This window comes from Trichosurus vulpecula, chromosome 7 (assembly GCF_011100635.1).
Source record: "Trichosurus vulpecula isolate mTriVul1 chromosome 7, mTriVul1.pri, whole genome shotgun sequence".
Taxonomy (NCBI): domain Eukaryota; kingdom Metazoa; phylum Chordata; class Mammalia; order Diprotodontia; family Phalangeridae; genus Trichosurus; species Trichosurus vulpecula.
The window spans coordinates 88,810,426-88,829,869 of record NC_050579.1 but is presented as its reverse complement, the minus strand read 5'-3'; the positions used below and the strand labels follow the sequence as shown (position 1 = coordinate 88,829,869).

General features: G+C 36.5%; 1 protein-coding gene across 1 annotated transcript in view; it reads right to left on the bottom strand.

Annotated features, from left to right (window-relative positions):
* The window catches only part of PDE10A (phosphodiesterase 10A), a 262,739-nt gene that overhangs the window by 49,062 nt on the left and 194,233 nt on the right, over nt 1-19,444 (bottom strand). Inside the window, exon 18 of the mRNA XM_036768216.1 lies at nt 5,043-5,215. Coding sequence (XP_036624111.1) covers nt 5,043-5,215 — 173 coding nt within the window. The remainder of the gene's footprint in view (nt 1-5,042; nt 5,216-19,444) is intronic.

Genomic DNA, 19,444 nt, shown 5'->3' with positions numbered 1-19,444 from the left:
TTTCTCATCTTTAAGTAGGTGTGTTTAGATAGTGAAGAAATGGTAATAAGCATCTGAAACTTTCCATGACCAGATTACTCCAGCAAAGACCAAATGAGAGAAAGGGCAGAGTGTTTTTCTTCAAGTTGGTTTACCATGGGCCAAACAACAGAACAAAACTCACTACTCACTAGGTGCCTGGAAGAAAGCCCATTTCAAAAAGATACATTTCCATTAAGGAGGAAGTATTGGCAGGCAGAAGTTAAAAAAAAAACCACAAATCCATGGTATCTGGGACCAATTCTGAAACAAGCATCAAAATAAAAGGTGTGTAGATAGCAAAGAATGTAATATAAGGGAATGTAATATATGGGAAATCATTTGAACTGAGGAGGTGGAGAAGGGCTCAAGACTTTACTTCATATGATACCTGTATCTTCTGCGGTGGTCGGTACTAATTTGTGTACCTTATATATTTTGAGCAAGCAAACCATTGCTAGAAAGGTACTCTGAACATTTCTCTGGTGATACCCACCTTAATGATATGAAAATGGCACCCAATGAAACGGGAAGAGCAACTGACTGCTCTAAGATCTGTAAACACTCTTCCCACAGTAGTTGCACCCAAACCAATATAGAAAAGCTAAATCTAGAAAAAGAATTCTTTGTGAAAGCAGGCCAAAATGACCCCAATGTCCAAGATAAAGAACGACTAGGGGTTGGTAAGGGAGGCAGATATCAAGTGCATTGAAGAAGTCCTGACACTGGCCTTTTAGTGTGAAGTATGCCAATTACTAACAATGAAAAAGATGGCAAAACAGTCATTTAAATATGGTTCTGTACAATGTGAATTGTCTGTGCAAACAAAGCAAAAAATCTTGGGAGGAAAATCTGAAACTACTTACCCATTACTTAAAAGAGCCAAATGGACTGGTACTGAGTAAGTTTGTGAAATGAAGGGACCAGAAGATGCAGATACCATTATAAAAAAGTGACAGGATTACATAAACATTGCCTTTAGAAGAGTCTTATAGAACCCCTGTGTCTTTGAAAGGGTTAAGTTAACAAAATCCAAATCTTTCTAACTGTGGAAGCTTTAAAACTCTGTTTTCCACAGATGTGTGTTTCATGTGAATCTCTAGAAAGCATCTAAGTATTAATAGAAAGGACAGACAGACGGAAGGGAGGTAGGAAGGAAGGAAGGAAGGAAGAAAGGAAGGAAGAAAGGAAGGAAGGAAGAAGGAAGGCAGCTCCATTACTTATGTGAGCAGCTCTGAGGCTGTAGGGGTAAGGCAGACATGAATTTCTATAGTCAAGAGCAAGACAACTAACATCACAGACCCTTTAAGTGATAAGGTGATTTTCTAAAAGGTTACCAAGATATAGCAACCTTGTGAATGCTTTTGCTTCAAAAATCCAATTCTGGGAGAAGAGATAAAACTAAACAAAAAAAAAATCAATAAACATTTTTTAATGCCTACTATGTATCCAGCACTGTGCTAAGTACCAGAAATACAAAAAACCAGTCCTTGCCTCAAGGAACTTACCTTCTAATGAGGGAGATAACATGCAAATGAATATACACATATAAGCTATTTTAGGATAAAAAGGAAATAATTAACTAGGTACTAGAATCAAGAGGGATTGGGACAAGCTTCCTGTAGAAAACTGGCTTTTAAAGATAACCAGGGAAGAGATTTTACCTCTGAATTTCCCTTCCCCACATATTCTATATTTATATTGTATGTTCTGATTGATTTATGTTGATTCTCTCATTTGAATGCAAGCTTTTTTAGAAAAGGAATGTTTTTTCATTTTCTTTGTATTTCTGATGCTTAATCCAGTTCTAAGTGCCTAATAAATACTTATTGATTGATTAGTGGTTTTGAACAGGTTAGTATTCATTATGAAAATACAAAGGAGCTAAGAAAATGACCTTTACATTTAAAATAGGTCATCTAAAATTTTGCAGATATTGATATTCGCTTCCTTTGATCAAATGAGTTAATATATGTAAAGTGTTTAGCACAGAATCTGGACTATACTAGGAGATAAAGAAATGCCTGTTAACCCTGACACAGTAAAGACCACACAAGATTCAGCAGTCACCTGTGATCCCTTTTGGATCTGGATAAATTTAACTAAAATTAGAAACAATTTAATGATCTGAATGATAAATCATTATAGAAGATCTTCCATATTATAGTGTAAGCCCAGCTTTTCTTCCTTTCCCCCATTCCCCCTCCCTGCAAGACTCTCTGGTGTGGAATATCAGACATTCCTTTCCCCCTTTCTTTCTTGCAAAGACCTTCAGACTTTCCAGCTTGGAATGGGGAATCAGACATTAACCTCTCAGACAGCCGCCCTCTGGCTGATGGGCCCAGACAATGGAATCCACTAGGAGATAGGCCCGAGCAAAGAACAGGTAACTCCTGGGACAAAGGACAGGAAATTCCAAAGCTGCTTCTGGAGGACCTAGCCAGTTCTCAAAAACACAATGATTGACAAGATCTTCCCCTCCTGAGGGGAGTGGCTGCCCCTTCTGGAGGGGAACATCCGGGACACAGTTAGCAGTAGGCCCTCCTTGTTGAGAAAGCTATAAAGGTCCCCACGTGGAACAAGCTAGTGGGGATCTCACTATGGAGAGGAAGCTTCCTGGGATCAGTTTCCCTTTTGGGCCTTGATTGAGCCAGGCTGTGTAAATCGGGACCCCCCCCCCCCCAGCTTTGAGAGCATCAAGTGCTGGAGTTCCCCCAAAAGGTGATCAATCTATGTTGTTTGTGTCTGTCTTTGTTGTGTTATCTGTGTTTGTTAGAGTATATCCCCCGTCTTTCAATAAAAAACATGTTCTCTCAGGAGTGTGCTTTATTGCCAGTGCAAATCCGAATCCGAACCTAACTTAGCTTAACTGAACATGATCTGAATTGAATTTTAGGAATATTAGATATGACAGACATTTGGAGAAGGTGTCATAATGGATAGAGTGCAAGGCCTAGAGTCAGGAAGCCCTGAATTCAAATCTGGCCTCAGACAGTGACTAATTCAGTGACCCTGGGCAAATCGCTTAACTTCTTTTTTGACTGTTTTCTCCTCTGTGAAGTGGGAGTAATAGCACCTCCCTCAAAGGGTTGTTGTGAAGATCAAATAAGATAAAAATTGTAAAGCACTCAGCACAGTTCCTGGCACATAGTTAAGTGCTACATGAATATTAGTATTATTACTATTATTATTTTTAATATTAATATTACTATCAGCATAGTAATTATCAAAGGATCAGCATTCAATTGACCCTAAATCCAGCATGCCAAACTACCTCTCCTTTACTTAGTTTAGGATACACAGGAAGGGTGAGGGTAGAGATGGAGAAAATTTAGAACTTAAAATTTTAAAAAATAAATGTTTAAACATTTTTGTTTAAATGTGATTGAGGAAAAAATTGTGTGTAAATAAACAAAAAGTAAGTTTTGATGATTTTTACTATGATAATTTGGATGAAATATCTATAGTTTTAGCTGCCTTCTATGAACTCAAATATTGTGACAGGACACTTCTATAATACTATATAGCTAAAATAGTGTGAGCCTTAGAATTCTAAATGAATTTTGTTAACATAGGCTAGTTCCAGAGGTGGGGAACCTGAGGCCCCAAGGCCACATGTGGCCTTCTAGGTCCTTGGGTGGGGCCTTTTTACTGAGTCCAAGTTTTATAGGGACAAATCCTTTTATTAAGGGGATTTGTTCTGTGAAGTTTGGATTCAGACAAAGGGCTGCACGTGAGGACTTAGAGGACCACATGTGGCCTTGAGACCACAAGTTCCCCACCCCTGGGCTAGTTATGTGTCAGTGCTGTCATTCAAAACCTTAAAAGTAAAACAAGTGAAAAAAGATCAATATAAACTTTAAAGCAGGCATACACAGTAAAATATTCACAAGCATCTTTGTGCTTTTCTAAATATATACATATTGCATATAAAATATTCTGTTGACTATGCAAAATAAATTTATCTATATGATTTCAAAAAAGAATATATCAAGGATATCTAATTGCAACCTGTCCCAAGTCTCTGCACTTTAGGAGGAAACAAAAAGACAAAACCTTTTATTCTACACCACAGTACTTACGTCTCACACCTTGAATACAGTTGTATACTTGGTATATGCTTTTAGATCAGGGTGATTAGGCTACATAGAGAAACTCAAGAGACCTTATAAAAGGTAGACATATGGGTTGTACCCAACCTAAGTGCGTGTCATTTTCATTAATTTTATAATTACTAACAAATCTTTGATTCTTCACAATGTCAAGAGAATACACAATCCCTAGATGCTCTCTAGCGCACCAGAGGGGTCTCCCATAACTAACATAGAGGAGAACATGGAAAAGAGTCACACATGATGGACAAGCATACCTAGACTGTGATCTCCATCAATGGAGGCAATGTATGTACTGATGAGATCACAGATACATTAATATATTTGAGTAAAAGAAAAAAATATATATAGTAGCTCACCAAACACTTATAAGTACAGACTAATTTTTTTTAAGATGGTGAGTAATCTATCACCAAACACCAAGGTATTCACAGCAAAGAAGGTAGAAAATGACGACTAAACCTTTGGATTTCCATAACACAAGGACCTAAAAAAGGTACAAGTATGAAGATAATGAAAATTATAAAAGACTACTGATTCTAGAGCACGAAAATCATTAACCCAAAGTAGTATTTTAAATTCCTGAAGAAGCTATATGATTAAAATTATTTATCTAAATTTATTTCTAAAATAAATGTTCAATATCTATTCTAAAATAACCTTTTTCTAATAAGCACAGTTAACAATACAATCAAGCAATGTACACAGTAAGTATAAACTTAATGGATTTTAAATTTAAATACTTCAATGGTTTTGCCTTAAGAAACTTGAATAAAAACATTTATAAATGTTATCTACTAACACCAACTTATGGGCATAGAACTTTTTGCTTTTTTCTATACTAATTTAAAATGAAAGTCCCATAGTCATGCCTGAATCTCTAATCTGAATTTGTTGTTTTTTTTTTTTTACCTATGTGCTTGATTATTAAGGTTTAGCGATCCTGTCTGGTACATCTCCTCCAACTGCTTTCTGTTCCCAAAGTACAGAGCAAGGTCTGTGGCGATGATGGCTTTGCGGATGATCTCCAGCACCTGCTCATATTCACTGGAGCTCAGAGAGGAGAAGATATTGTGCCCTTCCAGCTATGAAGAAATAAAAAAAAGAAGAGACCAATAAAAAGCACGAGTTCTAATCTTGTGATAGCTTCAGTTGTTTGGAACAAGATAGCTAAAGCCACTTTACATGCTAATGAAAATTGTTTGAAGATAAAGGGACAGTAAGAGATAATTTTTCTCTCGAAGAGTTATAGTGATAATGATGCTACTATGGAAATGATGAGCAAGCTTCACATATGATAAACACGTATCATCACAACACATAAACATGCTTTTTGTTTGTTTGTTTTTGACATTTCTTTAAGTCCAGCACAAGCAAATCTGAAACACTATATGGACTCTAACTTTCAAATCTCACAAATATCACACCCAATTAATTTCTATTTTACACAGAGAATTACAGACTTGTAAAGGATTTGGTCATCTAGTCCTTTCCCTAGCCTGCTGGCATGACATTTCTAATCTGAGACTCATATGAAAAAAATCTTTCTTCACTGTCTTAAGAAACACAGACTGTTATATTCCACAATCTTCACAAGTAACTCATTTTGCTATTTAACAACCTCATTGTCAGGAAAGACTTTCTAATCTAAATACCCAGGGATGAAACTGACTTAAGGCTACTTCTTTTATTATATCCTAAGTGGAGATGGGAAACAGTTGTGTACCTTCATACAGAGTAAAAGGCAATTAACTGAGATTCCAACAATTCAGAATTTATGATCATTAGAATTATGTATATGTGATTCTTTTGGGGAAAATTTGAGATGCCTTTCCCTTTTACCTCTCTTATATACAAAATGAAAAACAATATCTTTAAGCCCGACTCCACGGGGCTATTGTAAGGATCATATGAGATACTTCACACATACACACATGTTTATGTATCTAGCTAGGTAGATATTTGTGTATGCAAAATATCTCATGTTTTATATATATATATATAAAATATGTATATATATTATATACATGTTTATGTATAATATGTATATATGTCTTTATAAACATTAAAAGATTTCTATGAAATTTTAGCTATATTTAGCTATAACTACAAGTTTGTAAAATTAAGGTTTTCTCTCATCAAGCTATCTAATTCTCTGGTCAACAAATAATTCTCATACAGGAAAGGTTTTTACATATATGATTACTGTCTCATATAGTATACTATGACTGGTAATTTTTGTCATTAATTTATTTTACTTCATTTAATATCAGTTTCTCAGATTCTAGTATTCTGCACTTAAACTTAATAAACTCCATTTCCTCAAATATTATTATAGAGTTGATATATTACACTAAGATGGGCCTACCTAACATTATTTGGAATTATATGCAATACTTTCTCTAAGCACAATCCCTTTACTGAAATTTCACTGTGACATTTACTAAATGACAGTAGTGAATTAGAACACATCAAAGGTCTCACACTGAATACATATATCTTACTCCCCTTTGGGATACTATCATAGCTGCTCTCTAAGTCTAGTGAAAAAGACTCTGAAAAAGCTGGTGCTTCCCTTCAAAACATAAAATTACTACTGGAGGTTTTGTTCACATTTATGTTTTCCATACATAGATCAGAGGTGTCAAAAACATGAGGGATGGCCCACAAATACTCTTGAGTGTAGCCTGTACCAGAGTAAAATGTAATTAGGAAATATTTAACAAAATAAATAGAAATAGAATCTAGATAATGATAATATATGGTTTTCTAAGTCAACATGTGTCCACAGGATCCTCATGTAAGGTTCAGTGGCCCCAGTTTCTATTTGATATTGACAACACTGACTTAGATCATTAAGGTCTTTCAAAGAGGCAGCAAACTCTACAGTGGAATCTGAGTGTGATTTTTATGTCATATTAAGGTCAATGACCTCTGAGGTCACTTCCAGATCAAAGTCGTTAATCCTATGAAATACAATTACAAAATTTTAAAGTATGTCAGAGACAACATAATTTTAATATCAAATATTCCTATTTTATGATTTGCTAAACATAATTAGTATTGAGGTTTTATCATATTTGGAAAACATTAAATAAGTATGCTATGACTATCTTCTCCTAAACAGACTTAATTCATTTAAATAAAAGGTTCTTAATACTTTTGTGTGTCATGGATCCCCTTCTGATGTCTTGTGAAGTCTATGGATCCCTTCTCAGAACAAAAATAAAAGAAAATAAGATTACAAAGGAAACCAAAAGTTATTGAAAACAAAGCATTTTTTTCCATCCTAGTTCAAGGACCCTCTGCAATCCATCCTTGGGTCCCCAGGATCCCAAGTTAAGAACATTAGATTTAAATGTTTATCAATTATTTACTTATCTTTGCACTCATGTTTTGGATTTCCAAGTTCTCTATTTTCTTTTTCATGATGAAACTAAAACTGGTCATTATTCAATTCAATTTAACAAACATTTACTAGGGTTCAGGCACTGGGCTACATGCTATTCTCTTAAAAAAAAGTCTAGTGTGGAAAATGCTAAGTTTAATCTAAAATGCATTCGTGCTCTACAAGTGTTTATGTGTCCTACAAAAATACCTGTTATTCTTTTTTGTCTGTTCATGGTCAGTTTAAGAAACACTCTGACAAGCCTCAAGGCACATGCTATGATTTGAGAGGCATGAGGAAGAATTCAATGTCTCCAAAACCTCCCCCAAATTGGTTGTCTTACAATGCTCCTCTTTAAAAAAAATACAAAGAGAGCTAAGAAGGATAAGAGGTTAAATTAATTTGCACTAAGCTGTTAGTGACTTCAATCTCCTTTACTTTACTCCACAGTATGGGGTAAGAGAAAGAGTTGAGAAAAAGGTGAACAGCAGTGAAGACAAGCCTTGTCCACTTCATAACTATGCCTACAGTCACCCTGTGCTCAAACTCCTTGGAAAAAGCTCACTGGACTAAAAATTGTGAGACCAGCACTGTAGTCTTAGATCTGCCACTAACAGCCTTCATGGTTCTTGTTGGATTGCTTTGCCTCCCTTCACTTACTTCTTTGTCAGTAAAGTAAGGGGGGTTTGACTTAAGTAACCATGGAGGGTCCCTTTCCAGCTGTAAACTCGTATAATTATAATTCTATATATTTTCATTCTTTCATATTTATTAGTGCTGTATCTCCTACTAAATTGTAAGGTCCTTTAAGAACTAAGTCATTTATTTCTTTTATATCCTCTCCACAATGCTATTTGCATAATAAGGCACTTGATAAATAATTGCTGATTGATTATAATTAATTTGAGAAAACCACCATAACTGTATTCAGATCTCCAGAATTGCTGTAGGATTGGTGATAACGCTATAAAGATGGTTAAGACAAAGGAGACTGGAATATTAAAATAGCAAGGAGAAGAGTTTTCTCTTCAAATATTGAAGGTTTTTCATGCAGAAGAGGGATTTGATTTGATTTCTGTTTCGAACAAGAAAATACAACCAGAAGCTTTAGGTTTGGCATTTCCAAAAGCTAAATGGATTATGTTCAGAGTAGCCATTTTAGGCCTTCAAATAGAAGCTAAATGATCATTCTTGTTCAGGTACGGGTTTGACTCAGTGGCCTCAAGATTCCTTGGGAACTTTGGATGCTGTGACCTTGTGATTGATAATGCCAAGGGAGAGACATATCCTATCAACAGGGCCAAGGACAGAACCTTAGGGAATAGTCAACATGAAAGAGTGAGAAGACAAGGAGGACGCAGTGAAGGAGGCAGACAGTGAACACTCAAAGAAGTAGGACAACTTGGAGACTGTCATTTCTCTAAATCCAAGGGAAAAGAAAGTGCACTAAGAGGAAACTGTCATCACTATCAAATGCTGAAAACATGTCAAGGAAGACGAGAAACTTAAAAAAGTGCTAGATTTGTCAAGAAAAATTTCCTCAGAGACCTTTCTTTTTTTAAATTATAATTTTTTTTTTATTTTTAGTTTACAACATTCGGTTCTACATAATTCTGAGTTCCAGTTTTTCTTCCCTCCTTCTCCCTTCCTCCCTCCCTCCCCAAGACGGCATGGAATTCGATATATCTTCTATGTATAACTTCGCATTGAACTTATTTACACACTAGTCAAGTTGTGAAGAAGAATTATGACCAATGGAATGAATCATGAGAAAGAAGAAACAGAACCAAAAAAAAAAACCAAAAAAACAAAAACAAAAGAGAGGAAAAAAAAGGATAAAAAAGACGAGCCTCAATTTGCATTCATACTTCATAGTTCTTTCTCTGGATATAGATAGCATTCAACATCATGCGTCCTTTGGAGTTGTCTTTACACCTAGTGTTGCTGAGAAGAGCAAAGTCTATCAGGGTTAGTCATCACAGAATCCATATATCTGTGATGGTATATAATGTTCTCCTGGTTCTGCTCTGCTCACTCAACATTATATCTTGTAGGATTTTCCAGGTTGTTAGGAAGTCTGTATCATCCCCATTTCTTATGACACAAAAGTATTAAATTACCTTCATATACCACAACTTCTTCAGCCATTCCCCAATTCATGGGCATCCCCTTGATTTCCAATTCTTAGCTACAACGAAAAGAGCTGCTATAAATATTTTTGTACATATGGGTCCCACTTGTGTGATCTCTTTGGGATACAACCCTAGAAGTGGTATTGCTGGATCAAAGGGTATGAACATTTTTATAGCCCTTTGGACATAGTTCCAAATTGCTCTCCAGAATGGCTAGATCAGTTCACAACTCCACCAGCAATATGACAATGTTCCAATTTTCCCACATCCTCTCCAGCATTTATCATTTTCCTGTTTTGTCATTTTAGCCAATCTGAAAGGAGAGATGTGGTACCTAAGAGTTGTTTTGATTTGCATTTCTCTAATCAGTAGTGATATTGAGCATTTTTTCATATGCCTATAGATATCTTTAATTTCTTCCTCTGAAAACTGCCTGTTCATATCCTTTGACCATTTCTCAACTGGGGAATGACTTGTATTCCTATATATTTGGCTAGGTTCCCTGTATATTTTTGAAATGAGGCCTTTATCAGAGACACTGGTTGTAAAGATTTTCTCCCAATTTTCAGCTTCCCTCCTAATCTTTGTTGCACTGACTTTTTTATACAAAAACATTTCAATTTAACACAATTTTGTAATGCTCTCTCTCTCCTGCTAGGTCATGAATTCTTTTCCATAAATCTGATAGGTAAAGTATTCCTTGCTCTCCCAAACTGCTTATAGGATCAGCCTTTATTCCTAAATCATGAACCCATTTTGACTTTATTTTGGTATATGGTATAGGATATTGGTCTATGCCCAGTTTCTGCCCTATCGTTTTACAATTTTCCCAGTAGTTTTTGTGAAATAGTGAATTCTTAGCCCAGAAGCCGGATTCCTTAGGTTTATCAAAGAGTAGATTGCTACAGTTGTTGACTTCTCCATCTTGTGTACCTATCCTATTCCACTGATCCACGACTCTGTTTCTTAGCCAGTACCAGGTAGTTTTGATGACTGCTGCTTTATAGTACAGTTTAATATCTGGTATGGCTAGGCCACCTTCCCTAGCATTTCTTTTCATTAATTCCCTAGATATTCTAGACCTCTTGTTCTTCCAGATGAATTTTGTTATTATTTTATCCAGCTCTGTAAAATAATTTTTTGATACTTCTATTGGTATGGCACTGAATAGATAAATTTAGGTAAAATTGTCATTTTTATTATATTAGCTCAGCCTAACCATGAGCAACTGATATTTTCCCATTTATTTAGATCTGACTTTATTCACGTGATAAGTGTTTCATAATTATGTTCATGTAGTCCCTGGGTTTGTCTTGGCAAATAGACTCCCAAATATTTTATAGTGTCTACAGTAACTCTGAATGGAATTTCTCTTTCTATCTCTTGCTGTTGGGCTTTGTTAGTAATGTATAGGAACGCTGAGGATTTATGTGGGTTTATTTTATATCCTGCAACTTTACTCAAGTTGTTATTTCAAGCAGTTTTTTACTTGATTCTTTAGGATTCTCTAAGTAAATCATCGTATCATCTGAAAAAAAGTGATAATTTTAATTTCTTCTTTGCCTATTCTAATTCCTTCAATTTCTTTTTCTTGTCTTATTACTTCAGCTAATGTTTCTAGTACCAAACTGAATAGTAGGGGTGATAATGAACATCCTTGTTTCACCCCTGATCTTATTGGGGATGCATCTAGCTTATCCCCATTACAAATAATGCTTGTTGATGGTTTTAGGTAGATGCTATTTACAATTTTAAGGAAGGCTCCATTTATTCCTATGCTTTCTAGTGTTTTTAATAGGAATGGGTGTTGTATTTTGTCAATGGCTTTTTCTGCATCTATTGAGATGATCATATAGTTTCTGCTAGTTTTGTTGTTGATATGGTCAATTATGCTACTAGTTTTCCTAATATTGAACCGGCCTTGCATTCCTGGAATAAATCCTACGTGGTCATAATGCATTAATCTCATGACAAGTTGCTGCAGTCTTTTTGCTAATATTTTATTTAAAATTTTTGCACCAATATTCATTAGGGAAACTGGTCTATAATTTTCTTTCTCTGTTTTGACTCTACCTGGTTTGGGTATTAGTACCATATTTGTATCATAAAAAGAATTTGGTAGAACTCCTTCTTCACCTATTTTCCCAAACAGTCTACAAAGTATAGGAATTAATTGTTCTCTAAATGTTTGATAAAATTCACATGTAAAACCATCTGGCCCTGGAGATTTTTTCCTAGGGAGTTCATTGATGGCTTGCTCAATTTCTTTTTCTGAGATGGGGTTATTTAGAAATTTTATTTCCTCTTTTGTTAAGCTGAGCAATTTATGTTTTTGTAGATATCCATATCCCTAAGGTTGTCAAATTTATGGGCATACAATTGGGCAAAATAATTCCTAATTATTGCTCTGATTTCCTCTTCATTAGAGATGAATTCATCCTTTCCTTTTTTGATACTAATTTGTATGTTCTTTTTTTTTAATCAAATTGACCAAAGGTTTATCAATTTTATTGGTTTTTTCATAAAACCAGCTCTTTTATTTATTAATTCAATAGTTTTCTTGGTTTCAATTTTATTAATCTCTCTGATTTTCAGTATTTCTAATTTGGTATTTAATTGGGGATTTTCAATTTGTTCTTTTTCTAGCTTTTTCAGTGGCATGCCCAATTCATTGATCTCCTTTCTCTCTGTTTTATTCACGTAAGCATTTAGAGATATAAAACTTCCCCTAAGAACTGTTTTTGCTGCATCCCATAAGTTTTGGTGTGTTTTCTCATTATTGTCATTCTCTTGAATGAAGTTATTAATTGTTTCTCTGGTTTGTTCTTTGGCCCACTCATTCTTTTGAATTAGATTATTTAGTTTCCAATTAATTTTTAGCTTATTTTCCATGGTTCTTTATTACAAATAATTTTTATTGCATCATGATCTGAAAAGGATGCTTTGAGTACTTCTGCCTCTCTGCACTGGACTGTGAGCTTTTTATGCCCAAGTACATGGTCAATTTTTGAGTATATGCCATGTATATTCCTTTTTGTCCCCATTCAGTTTTCTCCACAGGTCTATCATATCTGCCTTTTCTAAAATTCTGTTCACCTCTTTAACTTCTTTCTTATTTATCAAGTTCAGAGAGGGGGAGGTGGAGGTCTCCCAATATTATAGTTTTGCTGTCTATTTCTTCCTGTAACCTCCCTTAACCTCTCCTCTAAGAATATGCATGCCATACCACTCGGGGCATATATGTTAAACAATGATATTGCTTCATTGTTTATGGTGCCTTTTAGCAGGATGTAGTGTCCTTCCTTATCTCTTTTATCTCTTTTAATTAAAATCTATCTTTACTTTTGCTTTGTTTGAGATTAGGATTGCTACACCTGCTTTTTTTACTTTAGCTGAAGTGCAATATATTTTACTCCAGCCTTTTACCTTTACTGTATCCCCATTTCAAATGTGTTTCTTGTAAACAGCATATTGTAGGATTATGGTTTTTAATCTGTTCTGCTATCTGCTTCCGTTTATGGGAGAGTTCATCCCATTCACATTCACAGTTATGATTTCTATCTGTGTCTTTTTCTCCATCCTAGTTCCCCCCGTTTATGCTTTTATTTCTCCCTTTCCCCTTCCACTCCTCAACAAAGTTTTGTTTTGACCACTGCCTTCCTCAGTTTACCCTCCCTCTTGATTCCTCTCCCTTATCTTACTCTTTTCCCCCTGCTACTTCTTCCCTCCCTTTGGACAACCCCCCTCCCTTTTTTTCCCCCTTTCCCCTCCTACTGCCTGTAGGACAAGTTAGATTTCTATACTTATCAGGGTATATTACTCCCTTCTTGAACCAGATCTGATGACAGTAAAGCTCAAATACTGCTCTTCTCTCTCCCTTCTTTCCCTCTACTATAATGTGTTTTTGTGCCTCTTCATTTGATGTAATTTATCCTTTTCTACTACCTCCTTACCTCTTCTCCCATAACCCTCGTTTTACAGCTCTTAATTACGTTTTTTATCCTTATATAAGATATTTTATACAGACGTTCACAGTCCTCTCCTGAGGAATATGTATCATATATATACACATATACATATGTAACATACATAAAATGATATAATCCTATACAAAGATGTAAATAATTTGCCCTTATAGATTAATAAAGTTTGTGGGTTTTTTTCCCATTTACATTTTTATATCTCTCTTGAGTTTTATATGTGGAGATCAAATTTTCCACTGAGCTCTGGCCTTTCCATCAGGAAGGTCTGGAATTTCCTTATTTTGTTGAATGTCCATCTCCTTGCCTGAAAAATTACAATTAATTTTGCTGGGTAGTTGATCCTTGGTTGTAGTCCCAGCTCCTTTGCCCTTCAGAATATCATATTCCAATTTCTCCTGTCATTTAATGTAGAAGCTGAGAGATCCTGCATGATCCTGACGGTAGTTCCACTATATTTGAATTGTTTCTTTTTGGCTGCTTGCAGTATTTTCTCCTTGACTTTGTAATTCTGAAATTTGGCTATAATATTTCTTGGTGTTTTCAATTTGGGATCTCTTTCAGGGGGTGACCAGTAGATTCTTTCAATGACTATTTTACCCTCTGGTTCTAGGACCTCTGGGAAGTTATCTTTGATAATTTCTTCAAAGATACTGTCAAGGCTCTTTTTTCATCATGGATTTCTGGTAGACCAATAATTCTTAAATTATCTGTCCTGGATCTATTTTCCAGGTCAGTTGTTTTTCCAATCAGAAAATTCACATTTTTTCCTTTTTTTTTCATTCTTTACATTTTGTTTGACTACTTCTTGATGTCTCATAGAGTCATTAGCTTCCACTTGCTCAATTCTAATTTTTAATCAGTTGTTGTCTTCATTTTGCTTTTGAGTCTCCTTTTCCAATTGGTTGAGTTTACCTCTCAAGGTGTCATTTTCTGTATTTAGATTCTGAATCTCCATAGCCATTTCTCCAATCTTATTTTTAAGGACTTGATTTCATCAGTGTTTTTTTTTCCATTTTTTCTTTTACCTCCCTAAATTAGTTTTTAAAATCCTCCTCTAGCTCTTTCAGTAATGCTTTTTGGGCTTGAGACCAGTTCACATTCCCTTTTGAGTTATCAGATGCGGGTATAGTGTTATTGCCATCCTCTTCAAAATTGGTATTTTGATCTTGCCTGTCTCCATAAAAAGAACCAATGGTCCTCGGTTTTTTTGTGTTGTTCTTCATGTTGGTTAGCCTTTTCCTGGCTTTATAATGAATTTCTGCATTTTGGGCTCAGGACTCTCTGTCCCAGGTTTCTTATTCTGGGGATTGTGAGTCTAGTTACTGGCTTTGCGTATTACAGCCATATTTCCTGAGGTGGGGGGGGGGGGGGCGGCGGTCTGGCTGCCTGAAATTTCCTCTTGCCTTGGGGTTGCTCTCCAGCACTGCTGCTCTTCAGCAATGGTCTCAGCTGTTTGTTGTTTGTCCTGGTATCTGGCACTTCCGCTGGGGGTACAAGGGTATTGCTGGCTCTGCCTCTCTGGGACTCAGGAACTCCCACTGCTAGGCCACTGAAGCCCTGCTTCTGTCTCCTCTTTTCCAGTGTTTTTTTCCCTGAATAATTCTCTGGGTCTGGGGTTGGGGCGCAGAGGGATTAGAGCCATTTACCTGGCCATTATGTCTCCCAGAAGTTCAAGAAGATGCGTTTCATACCTTTGGGCGGCAAGCCTCAGGAGCTGATGTCTCACAGCCGGTGGTGTTGCGCTGCTGCCTCTTGTTGCTGCCACAGACTGCCATCCTGTGTTGGGAAGCCTGGGGATCTCCACAGGTTTCCGGTGCCCAGCTTTTTCCCAGTCTGTCTCGCACTGCACTTGGTTTCCGCAGCTACTTCCACTTTGGTGCTGTCTGGAGCAGCTCCACAGGCCGAGCGCTCTCCAAGCCTACAGAGTTGTCCCGTCAGCCTTTCAGACTCTCCTGGCTTGGAAATTTGCCCCACTCAGACTGCTCACAGTTTCCCACTCTCCCAAATCTGCTCAGATTCACTTTTTCATAGGAATCTTACAGAACAAGTGAGAGAGCTCTGGTAAGACGCTGTTTTCACGTGGCCAACTTGGCTTCGCCCCCCTCAGAGACCTTTCACAAGAGTACTTTCAATAATACCAAAGCTCAGATCTTTGTGGTGATTTTTAGTAGTGATTCTCCTTAGGAGCTCAGATACAGGAACAGAGAAATCACACGGTAAGGGCGATTCAGGAAGAATGGGTTGGTCAGGACTACATAGTATAGCGTGAGTGAAGAATCAAGGTACCTTAGGAGAGTACCTAGCTTGGAAGGTGCAGACCCTAAAGCAAATTTTAGGTATGGAGCTCCTTGAAGGCAGTTGGGTCAAAACGAACAGCAAGAAGAGCAGTGGATCAAAGGACCAGCAATGTGGTACAGTGTACAGCGTCCTGGCTCTGGAGTCACATGACCTGAGTTCAAATCCCACCTCAAAGCCTACTCCCTGTATAACCTTAAATCACTGAATCTCCCTAAGCCTCAGTTTCCTCACCTGTAAAATTAAGGGACTGTATTAAGGGCCTTTGAAATCCCTTCATGAAGCTATAATCCTATAACAAGGAAGAATGGACTTAGGGTGAAGAAAATGGGAGAACTGGAAAGCTAGGAGGGTGCTCTTGGTGATTATAACTGCAAAGTTCAGGTTTAATTTTGAGAAGCGATGAGATTTGAAGCAACTATAAGTTCATTTAATGAGTATCATGTATAAGAATCAAAGAATGTCATACCTGGGAAGAAACTCTGAGATAATCCAACTTTTACCTGAACAGAATTCTTTCAACAGCATTTCCCAAATCAGTCTGGAGTAGGGACAAGGATCCCACCATTCTCCTGAAGCATGTTCTGGTTTTGCACAGCTTTGTCAGGAAGCTTTTCCTGACTTTGATTCTCCCGCCTGCCTAACTCGTATTCCACTATTCCTACTTCTTATTTCTCGCTCTCTGTGACCTCCCTCCAAATGTTTCAAGAAAGCTAGCATATCTCTTTACTCAAAGCTAAACTTTAAGCTAAATATCCCCTCTTCTTCAACATATGCCACAGACTTGAAGCTAACCTAAGAGTGTAGACGATGAATTAGACAGTGGTATTTAAGCTGATCCCAGGGTATATTTGTATGTGGGCAGGAATACACAAACCACTATTCTATGCTTCTCTTTTACTTGTCTTGGGGAGAAAATACAGTCTTATAGATGCTGCGATTAGAAACCGAGTCAACACAGCATAGCATAGTAAGAACTGGACATGGAATCAGAAGAGACTAGGGTCTGAATGCTGGATCCAGCACACTGAACTGTTACATGATCACTGCTTTCTATGAGCCTCAGTTTTCCCTTCTGTAAAATTGGGATAATGCTCAAAATACATATTTCACAGAACTGCATAGCAAACTCTCTGAAAACTGTCAAGTGTTATATAAATATGTGCTATTAAGGGAAACATATTTGTCCTTTATCTTTCAAACACCTTAAGTTAAAAATAAGTACCTTGAAAGGGAATAGTACAACCTTTGTCACTGAAATCTAATAAATTTGTCACCTCTCCTACCCCTTACTCACCTTTGGGCAGAAAGCAACAAATACAAATGAAAGCAAAACAAGCTCACCAGGGATTTTATGTTTAAGGAAAAAAAAACATACTACTTTCAAGTTATATTTTAGGAACAATTTAATTCAATTTAAATTTAATTCAATTTCCTGTGCTCACCACCTTCTAAATTCACCCTCTGGCAAGCACAAATGTGTGAATAATATTTATTGAATAACATAATGATGATGCTGATGCATTAAAATATCCTCAACCATCAAAGAAAGAATACATTATCTTTTGTATCCTGACAAAAAGTGGACAAATGTATTTTTGAAAGATTTCCTTCAACCACCTGTGTTGAAACAAAATGTGTTTCCTTGTTATTATCCAAATAGAAAATTCAATTTTCCAAAATATCCCACCCCAAGCATTTTAATAAATTAATGCTTTATTGTATTTATTTGATATACATTCCAAAATAAAATTGCTCTTTTTAATTATTCCTGATTTTGGAGCAAGAAAATTATAATTGTGGAAGAGAAAAAGTCTTTCATCCTAGTTTTCATCCTAGTCTTCTACTAAAATTGTCCTTGCAAAAGAATCAAGAAGAGCCAGTGGCATCCACTGCCTACTCCGACTCTTCAGTGAGTGAGTATATTTTCTCTTCAACAGTGCTACGGTGCAAAGAGCACTGGACTGGGTGGGCTAGTCCTTTCCCTGCCACTAGAGTGAGCTAGTAACAACCTATGGGTGTCATGGCTTATAAATCCTGATCACTTCTTGGTGTCCCCATCTACAACATGAGGGGGTATGATCTCTGAACTTTTCTTCAGTTTTCACATTGTAAGTGGCTTTACGAATCATCTCTGTCTCTGGGTCCCCTTCTTCTGAATTCACACACAGGTCTATTCTGTAGCAACCTTTTCTTCAGATGTATTCTCCCACCTTCTCTCTGCCGTTCATAAGATCTCAAGGTTTTCCACAGCCAACATGTTCCCTACTTGGAACATGCATAGTAGCTGGCCCTTTTCTCATTATTCATAAAGGGCAGAAAGACATGACTGAAATTTTTGTTCAGGGCCTTTATGCTAAAAATCTATAGCAGGTCCCCTTCCCTTCAGAAAGAATCTATTATAAATTACCCAGCTCATTCCTATTATTACATTAGTTGCCTTTGTCTTCAGGCCTCTTATATGACAAATAAGAGCTCATGTTGAAATATGATAGTTGTATAAGGGCATCAGTCACCAATGAAAGTATCTAAAACAGTTAAATATTTCCACATTACATTTGTAATCTCTGTAACCTACACATACTACAAATCAGGTATAATGTGGCTTTTTAGCCCAACTTGCATCATGTTAACAACCAAGAGTATTTATAAGATCAACATTCAATTCTTCTACTTGGAAATGTATGTTAAGTCTACTTGTCAAAGTTCCAAACCATCAATATACAATCAAGCTTCCAAAGCAGTTCATAGAGTTAACAAATTTTGGCTGGCTATAAAGTATAACTAGGGGTACTGCTTGAAGATAACTCAGACTTCACTTGGACCAGAGGATGCCATAAGGCACAGTATGCCTCACATGGGACTAGTATGGATTAGTATGCCATGAGCCTATAGAAATTTCAGTCACACTTCACTGGCACAGGTAAACTTTCCTCTTCTCAAGAATGAGGAGAAATTAGTTTATTTATTCCACTGTATCACCTTTCCTGTAATTGACAAGAAGATGAATAATTCAAAGAAGATTTTGTTCTATAGCATCAAATAAGATATTTCTCAGCAAGCTGAATTATCTTTGTCAATCAGTGCAACCCATTATTAACGCAAACTCAATGCAAATAGTTCTTCTGTAGCACCTGACTTATTTATTTTGATGACACACAGATCACACACCCTAACTAGGATTTCCAGATATTCCTGAATGCTCATTTGGACAACCTTAATGCCCACTGCTACTGACTTAGGACCCACCAGTTATTTGGCATAAATAAAAAGACAGTGTATGCGCACAATAAAACTGAGGAATCATTTCTGGAGTGTCCCAATTGTAACCTTCCATATAAACTTTATCAGTCAGAGCTCACATGGGGGAAAAATGCACCTACAATAGAAATGCCAAAGAGGAAAAGATCTGGAACCACTACTCCAATGACCTTGTCCACTCTGGCAAGCACAAATGTGTGAGTAAGTGTCCCAGGACTACTTTCTGTGATTTTCTATGTACTAGCCTGTCAGTGT